Source organism: Cebus imitator, unplaced genomic scaffold (genome assembly GCF_001604975.1).
Source record: "Cebus imitator isolate Cc_AM_T3 unplaced genomic scaffold, Cebus_imitator-1.0 Scaffold65, whole genome shotgun sequence".
Lineage (NCBI taxonomy): Eukaryota > Metazoa > Chordata > Mammalia > Primates > Cebidae > Cebus > Cebus imitator.
The window spans coordinates 602,374-617,625 of NW_016107380.1; the positions used below are offsets into that span (position 1 = coordinate 602,374).

At 38.4% G+C, this 15,252-nt stretch overlaps 1 protein-coding gene across 1 annotated transcript in view; it reads right to left on the reverse strand.

Moving 5' to 3' along the window:
- Positions 1–15,252, reverse strand: part of AIG1 (androgen induced 1) — a 256,095-nt gene that overhangs the window by 159,304 nt on the left and 81,539 nt on the right. The window contains exon 3 of the mRNA XM_017530396.2: positions 5,063–5,164. Coding sequence (XP_017385885.1) covers positions 5,063–5,164 — 102 coding nt within the window. The remainder of the gene's footprint in view (positions 1–5,062; positions 5,165–15,252) is intronic.

Below are 15,252 nucleotides of genomic sequence, written 5' to 3' on the forward strand. Positions count from 1 at the left end.
TTTTTTTGGAAACAATAAGCAAAGCTGACATACCATTGGGTAGAATAACTAAGAAAAATGAGAGAAAACTCAAATAAATAAAATCAGAAATAGAAAAGGAGACATTACAACTGATACCACTGAAATACAGAGGATCAGGAAGGGGTACAGCTCAGGGGTAGCGCACTTGACTGCAGATCAAGAAATAAAAAGGACCAGAACAGATTATTATGAACAACTGTGTACCAACAAATTAAAAATCCTAGAAGAAGTGGATAAATTCCTAGACTCATATAACCTATCAACATTGAGCCAGGAGAAAACAGAAAACCCGAATAGACCAATAACAAGCAATGATATTGAATCAGTAATAAAAAGTCTCCCAACAATGTAAAGCTCAGGACAGAATGGCTTAACTGCTAAATTGTATCAAACTTACAAAGAAGAAGTAACACAAATACTTCTCAAAATATTCCAAAAAATTAAAGAGGAGGGAATTATTCCTAATTCTATGATGCCAGCATTACCATGATGCCAAAACCAGACAAGGACAGGACCAAAAAAATTAAACTATAGGCCAGTATCTCTCATGAACATAGATGCAAAAATCCTCAACAAAATACTACCAAACGAAATCCAACAGCACGGCCAAAAGATTACATTTATCCCAGAGATGAAAGGATGATTCAGCATATACAAATTAATAAATCTGATACCTCTTATACATACAATGAAGCACAAAAACCATATGATTATCTCAATAGATACAGAAAAAGTATTTGATAAAATTAAATATCATTTACAGTAACAACTCTCAACAAATTAGGTATAGATGGAATATACCTTAACACAATAAAGGCTATATATGACAAACCCACAGCTAACAATATACCAAACAGAGAAAACTGAAAGCTTTTCCTTTAAGATCTGGAACAAGATGGAGCTGAAAACGATGAGGTTGTAGAAGTAGTGAGTAGAACTGTGGTTATTAGCAGTTGGGAAGGGTAGCCAGGAGGGGAGGGTATGGACAGGTTGGTTAGCAGACACACATTTTATAGCCAGGTAGGAGGAATAAGTTCCAGTGTTCTATAGCAATATAGAATGAATAACAATAATTTATTGTACATTTTCAAAAAGCTAGAAGAGAGAATTTTGAACCTTCTCAACGTAAAGAAATAGCAAAGGTTTGAGAAAGCACTTGTGCTAATTACCGCGATCGTGACACATCATATACGTTTTGAAATATCACTCTGTATCCTGTAAATATATTAAATTATTATATGTACATTAAAATTAATTTTAAATGGTACAAGTAAAGGAAAAAAAGAATTAAGTAGCTGGTATACAGAGGAGGCAGGGAAGCATTTAAATTTTATAGCATACATATGTGTTACCTATTTAAAGTTAAAATAAGCATATACACTTATGAAAAAAGAAAAGTTACAAATAAAGCTAATGAAGTACTAAATAAAGTACGTTTTATCTTCCTATATTGTCAGATGTATTTTTACAAAACAAAATAGAAAATATGTGATTAAGTAATAAAACAGATATATATATTTATAAGCTATAAATATATCAAAATATTTAATATAATATGAATATAAATATTCTAAAACTTTATTTTTCTTGCCTTCATTTCAGCAAAATTACTAAATATGCCATTATAATGGAAAATTTCACAAAATTTTAGCTCTACGGATAATAATCTAAAAGATCAATTGAAAAAATTAATTATAATCAAAATGTACACAATTTGAATTGTTTTATTTAAAATATATACATTTAAATAAATGTGAGAATTTATTTTTTCTTTAAACAGAGTCTCACTCCTGTCACTCAGGCTGGAGTGCAGTGGCATGATCAAGATTCACTATAGCCTCGACCTCCTGGGCTCAAGCAATCCTCCACCCCAGCCTCCTGAGTAGCTAGGACTACAGGATCACACCACCACATTCAGCTAATTTTTTTTTTTTAAGAGACAGGGTTTCACCACGTTACCCAGGTGCTAAGAAATTTTGAATGGACCAATTTACAGATATTTAGAAATGCTATTTTTAAATTAAATATTTAAAAACAAATTAGAATTAAAAGCAAATACAGATTATAATTATTAAAACTTTAAATAATATTTAAACAAAGAAGAAAATGCTCATTCCTTTGAAATGTCATTATACATTTTATGAAAAGTATTAATAATTCCAGCATTTAATGTTCATATTTTAATTACTAGTCTAAAGGATCAGCATCATGCTTCATCCATTTTGTATCTAGTTACACAGAAACAGGATTCAAGTAATGCAAATTGTTTAATATTACAAAATACTCCTCAGCCACCGTGTGCAACTTCTTTTTTCTCAGTAATTTTGGAACTAGGAATTGGAACATGAGGACAAGCAAAGAACTGGTCATTTATCTTTATTAGGACACAAAATTCATTGTGAAAGAAGCGACTGAGCTCATGTTATCTCACAGGATTTGATATATTAACTAATTTATCTTTTCCCTTTCCTAAATATTTGTCATTCAATTCCTCTTTGTGTTTCTAAGCAGTACTTGTCTCTAGGAGTAAGAATTTTAAGACATCAAAGTGAATCAAGGGAAAATTAAGAGAGGCAAGTCAAAATTCTAATGGCTGCATACATGCTTAATAAGCCATTTGTTCAAAGCATTAAAAATTTAGAATCAAGCTCCACAAAGGTTGTGATTCATTCTCTGGTATGAAGGTAATATTGTGCAGTTCAGGCCTGTTAACAATAGGCCAAAGTGTCCAAGACTTTAATTCTATAGCACGTGATGCAATTATTTGTTGTCAGCAGAGTCTCTTCTAATGTCAGAACAAGATAACTGACATCATTTCACATTCAACTGGAGGCCACAGTTTCAGGAGTCTCCCTTTAATACATACAATTTGGACACTCTAATTAGAGTTATCTAGGTGATTTACTCTTCCTCATATTTGGAGATGTCACAAAGGATACTATTTGTACAAGAATATGCCTGTTTTTGGCCAACCTGCTACTGACTGAGCACACAATAACGTTTTTCGGTGTAATGACTGAAATGACAATTTGCAAAGCCTATTTCCATTTCCAACTCAGATTTTGGAGGTCATGAATTTCATACTATCTTTTTCTTAACAATACCTACCTAATTATTGACTGGTTTATCTTAGACAGCTGAAATATGCTAAACAGTTCGAAACTAAGCTTCAAAATACCCTGAAGATGTTTCTCTTATACTTTGTTGACTTACTGTTGTAAAAGCTATGCAATATTATAATTTTTATCAAGAATCAATTAAATGTTTTGCCTGTTTAAATAAAATGTGGCCACAGATAAAATGATAAAATGTGAACCCCAGATAGGCCTGGGTTCAGATCCCACTTCTACCATGCTGAGCTAGGTCATTTGGGAAAATTATATAATGTTTCTGAGATTCAGTTTCTTCATTTGCAAATGAGATCATTTGTAGTGCCATTGTGAAAATTTAATGATACAATCACTGTTGGGTGCCTGGCACACCAGTACATTCTCCAAAAAAAAAAAAAAAAAAAATGGTAGCTATGTAACTGGCAAAGAATTATGGAAATTGGCTATAGTGAATTCATTCATCAATTTAATAAATATGTATTGATCCTATTGTATGCCAGACAACTGGGCGAAGTGCTTGGAATTCAAAGGCTGTTTTGCACTAGGAGTTTAACATGTTTGTGGGGATACAGACATGCATAATAGAGATAGGAAAGTGCTGTATAAGCACAAGTAACAGAACAGCTAACTTTGCTTGGGGAGTTAGGAACGGCTTCTTAAACAAGATAGGAACTAAGCTAGCAGGATGAGAAGGAATTTGTCAGGAAAGATTGAGAAGGGCATTTGGGGCAGAAGATTGCAAAGGCATGGAGTTACAACGTGCTGTTCACATGCAAGGAAAGCAAAAAGTTGGAGGGGGGCATAGTAACCATGCCAAGCCCCTTGGATGGCTAAATTGAACTGACAAGACTCAGCTGATGTGTTTGGAAATAGACCAGAGGTGCCATGTTAATCCTTCAAGAGTGCGGCTCTAAACGAACTCAAAGAAAAATCCAGTTCTCTGAGATGTGTCACTTTTGATGCATTGGCTTAAGAAAGGATTGATCAAAACTCTTCGGTACAGTAATGTTTGTTTGTTAGACACACCACTTTTCTTCAAATATACCAAAATTGGGGGCAGAGTTATTTTGTACCCAAGACATGATTTCCAGTTCTTGTTCCCCTGTAATTTCCTATGATGGGCTGCCCTTTTCAACAGGAACACCTTGGGACATATTCTAAAAACTGCTGTAATCAAAATGCATGCTTCTTAGCTAATAAAAAATAGTGCTCAATTCCAAAAGCTGAAAGAGAAGATGATACAAAATTTCACTGCAGAAAATATATCCTCAAATGTTGTAAAGTGATGTGAAAACCATCCAAAGCACTGGCTTTGAAATTAGTGAGGGTAACACCATGGCTAAAGCATCAGAAAGAATTAGACTGAGAAGAAGAAGGCCTCAAAGCCACAGGCAAACACCCAAACTGGTGAAGAACCCGATGAGGCAAACCATTCCATTGCTAAAGACACCTCCAAATGCCTGCAACAGATCTCCGAGGGAAAATAACAGCCTTGCTGCCCATCTGGGGGAAACTGTCCAGCTGCAGCAGTTATTTCCAACACAATTCTGTGGATGTGAGGTGCAGGTGGAGCAGAGGGCTGGTGGCTGTGTAGGTGGGAATCCGTCCTTGGGCTCTGAGGACAAGCCTTCTAATGGCACGGAAATTAAATTCATCCCAGAATTGGCTAGTTATATTATTTAACACCACTGACACACCCACCTTAATAATCTGTGAATTCATCTACTACATAGTTTGAATCATGACTCATGGACGAGGTTTCTATTTATATTCAGTAAATATTATAGTATTCTCTAATTTTAATCTCTCATTATAACCTTCCAAGATTTCATGGCTTTTAGGTAAATTCTATGGACGATCTAAATAGTAGATAATAGCTGTTTAATAGATTTTTTAAATTAAAAGAAAGCCATTTGTTTTAATCCACTCACCATTCCGTGATTCAGCCACCCTGGGATAAAATTATCCAGTAGCTTCGGGTATATCATCTCTCTGTCATAGGCATAAATGATCCAGAACACCGCTACAACAAACTGGAAGGAAAAAGAACTCTCTTACTTCAAGGTCATCAACTATCCACAACATAGAATTTATTGGTTAACAACAGTTAAAAGAACCCAACACAATTTGGAATCTATGACTAAAGACAGATCAGTAAACCAGCTAATGATTGGAAACACAGGTCTAGCTTCATTCCATTACTAGCAAAAGTAAAGATGCCTCTTCTCTCTGATTTCCCAATTGTGTTCTTTCAGGCAAAGGGATCTGTTTCTGAGAGAGAGAGAAGAGGCCTGTTTTCACGAACAGCTCCGTTTCAGGGCTAATTGTGCTGGTTTGATTCCTCTCAAGAGGGTTTAAAAGTTCACTGGTGGTTTTTTCGGATCCCATTCCCCACTATCTAGAGTTAGCACACACTCAGGAAACGGCAGGGTATGTCCCTTTTCCTTGAACCCATCATGTGGTTTAAATTAATCTTCACATTCTCAAATTTCCACTTCACCACTAGCAGCATTGAAACCACTGCTATAAAATCTCCAAAAGTCACATTTCCAACAAATGTATTAATTTATACAGACTAAGCAAGGGCTTTAGCTGCATTGAGAAACTGGGTCCATGGAGGGTAAAGGAAGATTCCTAATTCTCTTGGAATAACTTAGAAGTTCATCTGGATTCCAAAGGTTTGTTTTGGCCCAACAGCAACATAATCATCAAAAGAGAATAGAGTACTCAATGTATTATTTTACCCTCTTCCAACTAATGGTGAGAAAAGAAGTTCAGATAAAATAATGAATGGCCAGAGGTCTTAACCTTCTGCCCTGAATTTAAAAGAAAAAGTGTATGTTTTTGTAAATGTCAAAAAATGTAGCATAAAAAAGGGAACCATCCCATAGGAAGAGATCAAAGTCTCTGTAGAGTGATGTCTCAACATAAAAAATGCTGCAAAATGGAAAAATACAGCATGAATATTAAACAGAAACAATTTCTACTTCATTTTATAGCTCATCTATGCTCCCATATTTTATTAATAAAAATAATAAATAGTTTCATGTCACTTCAAATTGGTGGTTTTGGTAGGTTGGTGGAAGTAAAGGCCAGAATGCAAGAGATTTAAGTGTTGGTAGGTGACAGGTAGAGGCAGTAAGACGTGACTCCTGTTTCACGGTCGTGGGCAGTGAGGGAAGGCAAAGGAGGCCGGCTGCCTGAGACATGTAACAGGGATTATGAGGGTGTGTATGCTCTTACAAACTAGCAAGTCCAGGCAATATTCTGATTGGCTAGAAGTCAGAGTAAAAGGAGATAGAGAGACAGGGAATGACTGATAAGCAAAGCCCAGGAAAAGAAAGGGATTAGGATTATAAACACAGATGAAGCGTTCTTTAAAGTGAAATGCAAGCACTTTTGCTGACAGTTGGAAACAGAGCTGAGCACAAAGAGTGGATTCGGGGCACTGCTGTGGATAATGAGCTAGGAAGTCCATAAAATATTAAAAAGGAAGACTATCATGAATCAGAGGGCCCAACGGAGATCGAATAACAAGATTTTGTAGTGGAACCAATCAGGATGTATTCCCAGGCTGTCTTGAGGTCTGTGAAAATGAAGCTTTAGGAAAAAGGGTTTTAGAAAACTTGAGGATAGTAGGGATCTTGTAGCACAATGGCTTGGGTAAGTGACAGATAAAAGGTTGAAAATAAGAGATTCTGTGAGATCAGAATAACGTCTTTAAGCAACTGGCTATCGTTTCTAAGCTAGTACTTGGCAAGGAGTGGTGACCAATGAATCACATGACATATCACACATACAGATATTAGTGACAGAGAGTGAACAATTAAAGATAGCCATTCCTGTTTTCACGTCTTTTGCTGCATAGATTTGACAACTCTAAGTGACACCACCTCAGTTAGGGTTGATTATGTGCTCCGATGCTAGGGAGACAGGGGCAGGCATGGCAGTACTACTCTGCCCCATGATTTCCAGGCACAGCTATTCAAAGTGAGTCAGCAGCACTCATGTCACTGGAGAGCTTTTAAAATGTGCAGGATCCCAGGTCTCACTCTGATCTGCTCTGATCCTGCATTTCAATAAGATCCTATGTACATACACGTTTGACATGTTCTGCTTGGGGTGGCTCTATTCCAGCCACCGTGAGCCTCCTCCCTTCCCATGGAGTGAAGAGATCCCATGGGTGGGTGGCTTGCCTATGCAGAACATGCTCCTCTTCCCTTCAAGATCTCCTTTGCAGGGACATGGATGAAGCTGGAAACCATCATTCTCAGCAAACTGACACAAGAACACAAAAACAAACACTGAATGTTCTCACTCATAAGTGGGTGTTGAATAATGAGAATACAAGGAACAAGAAGGGGAACATCACACACTGAGGCCTGTCGGGGGGTGGGGAAAAAGGGGAGGGATAGCAGGGGGTGGGGGAATAGGAGACGGATAGCATTACGAGAAATACCTAATGTAGATGACGAGATGATGGATGCAGCAAACCACCATGGCACATATATACCTATGTAACAAAACTGCACATTCTGCAATGTGCCCCAGAACTTAAAGTATAATAAATAAATAAATAAAAGAATGTTAATAAATAAATAAAAATAAAATGTGCAGGATCACAGGTCTCACTCTGATCTGCTCTGGTAGTGCATTTCAGTAAGATCCTATGATACAAGTTTGACACGTGCTGTTTGGGGAGGCTCTATTCCAGCCACCTTGAGCCTCCTCCCTTCCCTTGGAGTGAAGAGATCCCACAGCCAGTGGCTTGCCTATACAGAGCATGCACCTCTTCCCTTCAAGATCACACCTGAAGTAACCGTGAGCCTGGAATTCCTGCCCGCATAGTCATGAGCATGCCTCAGGGCATTTGTGGACCTCGTCCTCGGGTCTGACCCCAAAGGTAGACTGTGCAATAAATGTGTGTTTGCCTTAGCCTGAAGGGTGGTTAAGGCATGTCTATTTCTGGAGGGTGAGGACCAAAGGTTTACATTTGGTCTGGGTGTCCAAACACAGGTATAAAGCCACTTCAGTCCTGGATGAAGCCACTGGTGCAACTCTCTTCACCTTTGCCATATAACATAACCTAATCAAGTGAGTGAAATCCCATCGTATTCACAGGTCTCTCCCACACTCGACAGAAGGGGATTGTACTCGATGATGCAGCAGGGAATGGAATCTTGGTGTCATGTTGGAATTATGCTTATCATAGGCTCCCACTTCCTTTCCAAATTGTTTTGACTGTTTTAAGTCCTTTGCATTTCCATTTAAATTTTAGAATCTCTGTTTGTTAATTTATACAAATATCCTGCTAGAACTCTCATGGTAACTGTTTGGAGGGAGCTAACATTTTAACAATATTGAATCTTCCAATCCATGAAGATAATTTGAATCTCTATTTACTTGGGTCTTCTTTAATTTCCCTCAGCAATGTTTGTGGTTTTCAATATACAGATACTGCGTATATTTTATTGAACCTATTCATAAACATTTTTTGTGATGCTACTGTGGAGAATATTATAAATATAGATATAGATATAGATAGATATAGATATTTTCTTTTTGAGATGGAGTCTTGCTCTGTCACCCAGGCTGGAGTGCAGTGGCACAATCTCGGCTCACTGCAACCTCTGCCTCCTGGGTTCAAGCGATTCTCCTGCCTCAGCCTCCTGAGTAGCTGGGATTATGAGCTTGCACCACCACGCCCGGCTAATTTTTGTATTTTTGGTAGAGATGAGGTTTCACCACATTGGTCAGGCTGGTCTAGAACTCCTGACCTCGTGATCTGCCTGCCTCGGCCTCCCAAAGTGATGGGATTACAGGCATGAGCCACTGCGCCTGGCCGAGTATTACATTTTTTTTTTCATTCTTTTTCGCCAGTTTATAAAAATGAACTGATTTTTGAATATTGGCATTGTATCTTATACCTTTGCTAAATTCCTGCAGCAGTTCTAGTAGATATTTTAGAAATAGCTTTGCCTTTTATACTTACATGATCTGCAAATAAAGACAGTGTTTTTCCCTAACAATTTTATGCATTTCACTTCGATTTTCTTTATTGCACTGCCTGTGGCCTGCAGCGATATGTTGAATAGAAGTGATGAAGAGTGACCATCCTTGCCTTTGTCTCTATCTTAGGGAAAGTGTTCAGTCTTTTCGCACTTAAGTCTAATATTAACTGCAGGCTTTTTTTAGTTGTCTTTTATCAAGTTGAAAACAATCTCTTCTATTCCTACTTTATTTGAGAGTTATACACACAATGAATGAGTGCTGAATTTCTGAATTTTTTCAGATTTTTTTTTGTATCTTGAGATGATCATATAGTTTTTCCTCTTTATTCTGTTAATATGGTGAATTATATCAATTTATTTTGAATGTCAAACTAACCTTACATTCCTGGTCATCATGTATTATATATATACACATATATACACATATATATACGCATATATCCTTTGCAAAATGTCAGCAGATTGAATCCAGTAAAAACATATAATTTATATATAAATTATATAAAAAAATTATATAAAACCATAATTTATATATAAATTATATGTTTTTACTGGATTCAATCTGCTGACATTTTGCAAAGGATTTTCTTTTCATCTCTGTTCATGAAGTATACTGATCTGTAATTTTCTTTTCTCATGATGCCTTCACCTAATTTTGGTAATAGTATAAATTCTAGAATCAAAAAATGAGTTGGGAAGTGTTTCCTCCTCTATGAAGGGCTTTGTGCAAGATTAATACAATTTAATCCTTGTGCAATTGATATATTTCCCTAGTAAAGCCATCCGTACTTGCAATTTTTCTTGTGGGTAGATTTATGAATTCATTTTCTTTACTAAATATGGGGCTGTTTGGGCTTCCTACTTTCGCTTGAGTTGATTTTGGTCATTATTGTCTTTCACAGAATTTTTATATTTCATCTATGTTTTTGAGTTTATTTGTTCTTAATATTCCACCATGGAAGCTGGCAAATGCTATGAATCAGGTATTTTTTTTCCCTAGAGAGGCCATTGCTAAATATTTACTAACATACCACTGTTGGGAGCTACTTTCTGTTAACCACTAGTAATCATTCATAGCATCCACAATACATGAGACTCAGAGTGAAGCCTTGGTCAGTACTTTGATCCCTACCATATATTAAGGGAATTATATGGGTTATTAAAGGTGAAGTGACTTTCAAGAAAGTGTTAGTTACCTTTGTAAGTGTAATACTAGAAGGTCAGGAGGCACAGCTAACTGAGTAATCAGTCTTCTAAATAATTCTTTAGATATAAACACAGCACAGATGGTAGCTTCTTGGCTTCCCACACTGATATCCTCCTGATAGTATAGCCATCAGCAAACCCAAAATAAATTTGAACTCTCCTACCGGGGCATGGATATGGAACAAAAATAGTTTCTCTTGGACAGGCTAAGCGATACTGAAACCTTCCACTGTTGTAAAGAGTGCCTTCTCCGGCCAAGAGCAATGGCCAAGCTATTCCTCATCCTACACCTGCTGCTTCTTGGCTGCCAGGACCAGAATACTGTACTTGAACTGACAGTGGAAGGAGCACAGTCACTTTCCAGTCCTTTAAGCTTTGAGACAAAATACTTGAGTGACAGGTAGTCATTGATGTCTCATCTGAGCGTCCAGAACTACTAGAAATTAATGCAAAAAGGAAACTGGATTCAAAGCTTGTTTCTTTTTGAAAGAAGTCTCTCACATGGGGTCTGACAGAATCTGAAACTTCAGCTTTAGTCCACTTCTAAGAAGCTTTACTGATTAATGGGAAATTCTTTGGAATTTAGTATGACCAATTAGAATGCAAAGCATGTTGGAGAGAAATTCGCCAGGAAGAAGGCTAAAAGGAAGAGTCTCTTACCTATAGACTGGTGTATAAATGCTGATAGCATCATCTCAAACATTCACTGTTGAGGGAGGGAAAGAAGGAGGAAGAGGGGAAGAAACTGACACATCCTTAAACTCTGCAGCTTCAACTAGATATAATCCCATAACACATTCCCTTTTAAAACTTTTATGTCAGAACTCAAACTTTACCAAATACTCATAGGAAAAGATTTAAATTCTGTTTGGGGCTCTATTACTTTGTCTCTAGATATCTCTTTCCTAACTGACTTTCTAGTCAATCCTTTCTGCTGCAGAAGGGTAATCTTTAGAAATGTTTCCAATTGTGATTTCACTTTGCAAAACATAGGAAGCTTGGGCATGAGAGTAAGCCAGGTGTTGTGCATGCTATCTGGCTTTGCCTCTGATGGCCCCATGCAAAGAGTGAGTGTCTCCTTCAACACAGCCCTTGCCTTCTCACTTTCCAGATCTACGGAGCCCTGAGTGTACAAGTCCTTTCCTTCCTGCTTATTTTCCTCAACCATATCCTCAAATTCAGAAACACACAGTGACGCATAAAATGTCACAGTCTCCTTTGTTCCAGAGGACAACCAGTTTCTAGGATTCATTCCTAAAAGCATGACAGGGAATTCCTCTCCTTAGAATGTGAGTCTGTGAGTTGTGTTATTTCTTTATGCTATGCATTCCGCCCAAATTACGTTAAAACTAGAATCTCCATACAGAGAATTGCCAAAGCACATGTTGATGTTATGATCTTTTTTTCCATGGGTTTTAACTGTCATCTTTTTGGTACATTTATAATGTATCCGTATTTGTCTACATTTCTGTTCTTCATTATCTCTACTGACTGAGGAAGTAGTGATAGAACGGAAACCCAGCTCCTACAAACACCTACATGATCTGGTTCCTGCCTTTCTCTCCAGCCTCGGTCTGTGCCATCTTCTCTCTTGCGCCTTCAAGTCAAACTGGTGATTTGTTTGTTCCTGAAAATTATTAAGCTGTTTCCTGATTCAGGGCCATAGCATTTTCTACCCTGTGCCAGGAATGCTCTTCCCCTCCTTTCACATGGCTGGATTCTTTGTTCTTTCAGGCCTAGCTGAAATAGCACCTCCACATGGAAAACGCCAGTAGACCCTCCACTGCTCTGTGATTGTCTATTATAGAACCTGGCAGAAAAGAGTCTCTTGCTGTCGTTGCTGCTCCTCATTTTTTCCTTGTTTTGTGGCTCCTCTATGAGAAAGTATAGTATCAGAGAACCCAACTGCCTGACATATAGCATGGATGTGATAAAAATTTGCTGAATAAATGAATAAAGTATATTGCTGTTCCTTGTACACGCCAGACTCCGTATCTCCCACAGGAACAAGTACTATTTTACTTATTTTCTTACGATCGACCTAAAATTCCTCCTGGATGTTCCCTGCGGATTTTTGTCCTTCTATATGTAAGGAAGAAATCTCCTTCTTTCCAGGCTACTGTTATGCCCAGCCTTTCTCAGATCGCCTATCAGATAGCTCCTTCCTTACCTGCTTACGTCTTCTATCATCCTATAATAATCCTCTGGACTGAAAGTGCAGGACTGAAAGCTCTCTTTCCTGAAGTTAACAAAAAACTAGAAGAATGAGAAACAGAGGTGAAACTGATGAAAGTAGGAAGCACCCATAATCCAAACATCACTCTTTAAAAAGGGTGCCAAGTGTTAGGAAAATTAATCGAGGACATGGGGAGACTGACGGAAGAAACAAGATCCCACAGCTCTCTGGCTGAGTGAGCGGAACAGACAGTTCTTTACAGGTGGCAAACCCTGAAGGACATTAAATGACCCTTGCTGGGAACATGAGGTCTCGAAGCATGGGAGCACTGAGGAAATGCTCTGATCTCTGCTTGGTGTTAGGGGTCAGAGGTGATAATGTTAAATGTGGAAACGGGCTAGTGTGTCATCTCTGCAAGAGCAGGATGTGGGTATATTAAGGTCAACAAGAAAAGCATGGTGGTGACAAGCCTGAACATATGGCTCATGCTCCACTGATGGGGAGCAGGCTTTATGTCACCATTCAAAAGAGTTGTGATAAAAATGGGCTGAGGAGACAGAAATAAATTGAGCCCACACAGAGTCCATTCCCCAGGACAAGGCAGTGGTGGAAAATAGATGGAAATTCAAGCTGCCCTAGCTCCACTCCCTAGCCTGTCTCCAGTTCTATCCTTTCACAAACAGCTGGCTCGGTAAGAACAAACCAATTTAACGATGAATAATCACAAGAAACGAAACAGTGTGGATTGTAATCATAGACACCACAAAAAACATAAAGAGGAATATGATTTTAAAAAGTCAGCTGAATGATACAAACCAGAAAGTTTTCCCCTATAGGTATAATTCATGATCAAATAATTCTCCATTAAAGCAAAGAGGTCAAAGAAGAAAAACTGAGACTTAAGAGAAGATACAGCAAGAGGAGAAGAGGATAAAGGTGAATGAACTTATGAAATAAATAAAATATAAAAAATAAAACTGAAAGTCACATTAGAGGCAGTAACAGGAAACGTTGCCTTTGGTGAAGACAGTCGGGGTTTAGCTTTCTGCAGAACTGTGGACTAGATACACTGAAAAACCTTCCCACTGTGAAACACTAGGTGCTAAATAAATTACCACAAATATACTTTTAAATGTATTGCTGAGCACACAAGAAAGGAAGGGAAATCACTAGGAGCCCCAAAAAGAGAAAGGAAAAAAATAGAATAGAGGAAAAACGAAAACAGTGGCAAACTCAGAAACTGGGACTTTCTGGAGGCAAATGTCAAAAAGAGAATCACAGCACTCTGTGGACTGTGGTCTAGGGGATGGAAGGCAAGGCCCTGAGGCCACACAGTGTAGAGGAGGAACATTAAACCGGAGGAGCCTTGCCCGCAGAGGGCCTGCACCTTCAAAGAAAGGGGAGCCTGGAGAAAGGACTCTCTAACAGGTCAAAGAAATTGCTTTTCATTTTTTTCCACATTGAGATTATGATTTTTTCCTCCTTTATCTTTGTATTAGTGAAAGTGAAGCTAAGATAATTAAGCAAGGTCTGAAAATAAATTGTAAACTTACACCAAATAACTGTAATGGATACTGTAGTGCTTTCTTAGATCCCCTCTTCAGAGTTAGGGCATCCATTGGCCAGTGCTTAGGAATATACGTGGCTGGCCACTCCCAGCTGCAACCTTCAATGGGAGTTGCCCTCAGCTTAAGAGAACAGACTTGCCCAAGGTCATGCTCCCTCCTCAAGGCAGTCCAAAAGCAATGACTACCTAACCAAGGATACAAAGACCCTGCCCCATTGCCTCAATTTAGGATGACTCTGAAGGGCCATCCCAGCTCAAGAGCTCCTTGCATGCCTCCGTTACAACTGCAACATGGGTGAGCTTCCCTGTCTGCCCAATGCTGTCTTCCTCACTTCCTCACACTGGTACCTCCCAAGGGCTGCCTCCTTCTGCATGAGGTCTCCATCTCAGAGCCTGGTCACAGGAGCCCAATCTAAGACAACATCGTTCATATAGAAGAGCAACAGACAGACATTTTAAAGCATGAACACATTTGTAATACATAAATCCCTATAAGGAAATGTATAAAAATTAAACATTCTTTACAATCTCCACCTGCAAAGATCTTTATTGTCAAAGGGAGAGAAGTATATCTTTCAAGATCTTTTTCTATGTATGTAAAATCCACTCAACACATTATTCTATGAAATTAGGTCATGCTATACCTAGTCTTCTGCAATTCTTCTGACCTAATATTTCAAGGAGATACTCCATGTTTTTACGTGCTCCACAGAACCCCAATGTATGCATTCTTTTCAATTTCCCAGTTTCTAACAAAGCCACAGTAGATGTGTTACATGTATGTTTTTTACATACCTACATGAGATCTCAGACGGATAAACTGCAAAAACCACAATTACGTTTGCAGCAACCTAAATACTAGGAGAGATGCTGCAGGATCTGAGGCCCCCATCGCTGGGCCTGCTGGCCTCAGGCTCCTTTATCACTCCCTGTCCCAGTACCATTGCCTTCACCCTGGCTTCAGGCTCTACTGTCCCTATCCTGGACTCCTGCAGTGGCCTCTTGGCCAGGTTCACTGGCTTCAGTTCTCTTTAACTCCATCTATGCTTTATCTTGGCCTCTGAGTTAACTCTGAAGAACCTGCCAGCTCAAAAGTCCCAGTGGTTCCTCCATGTCTGTAGGCCTAAAAAAAACAAAAAATCAAACTCCCTTTGTGGTCAA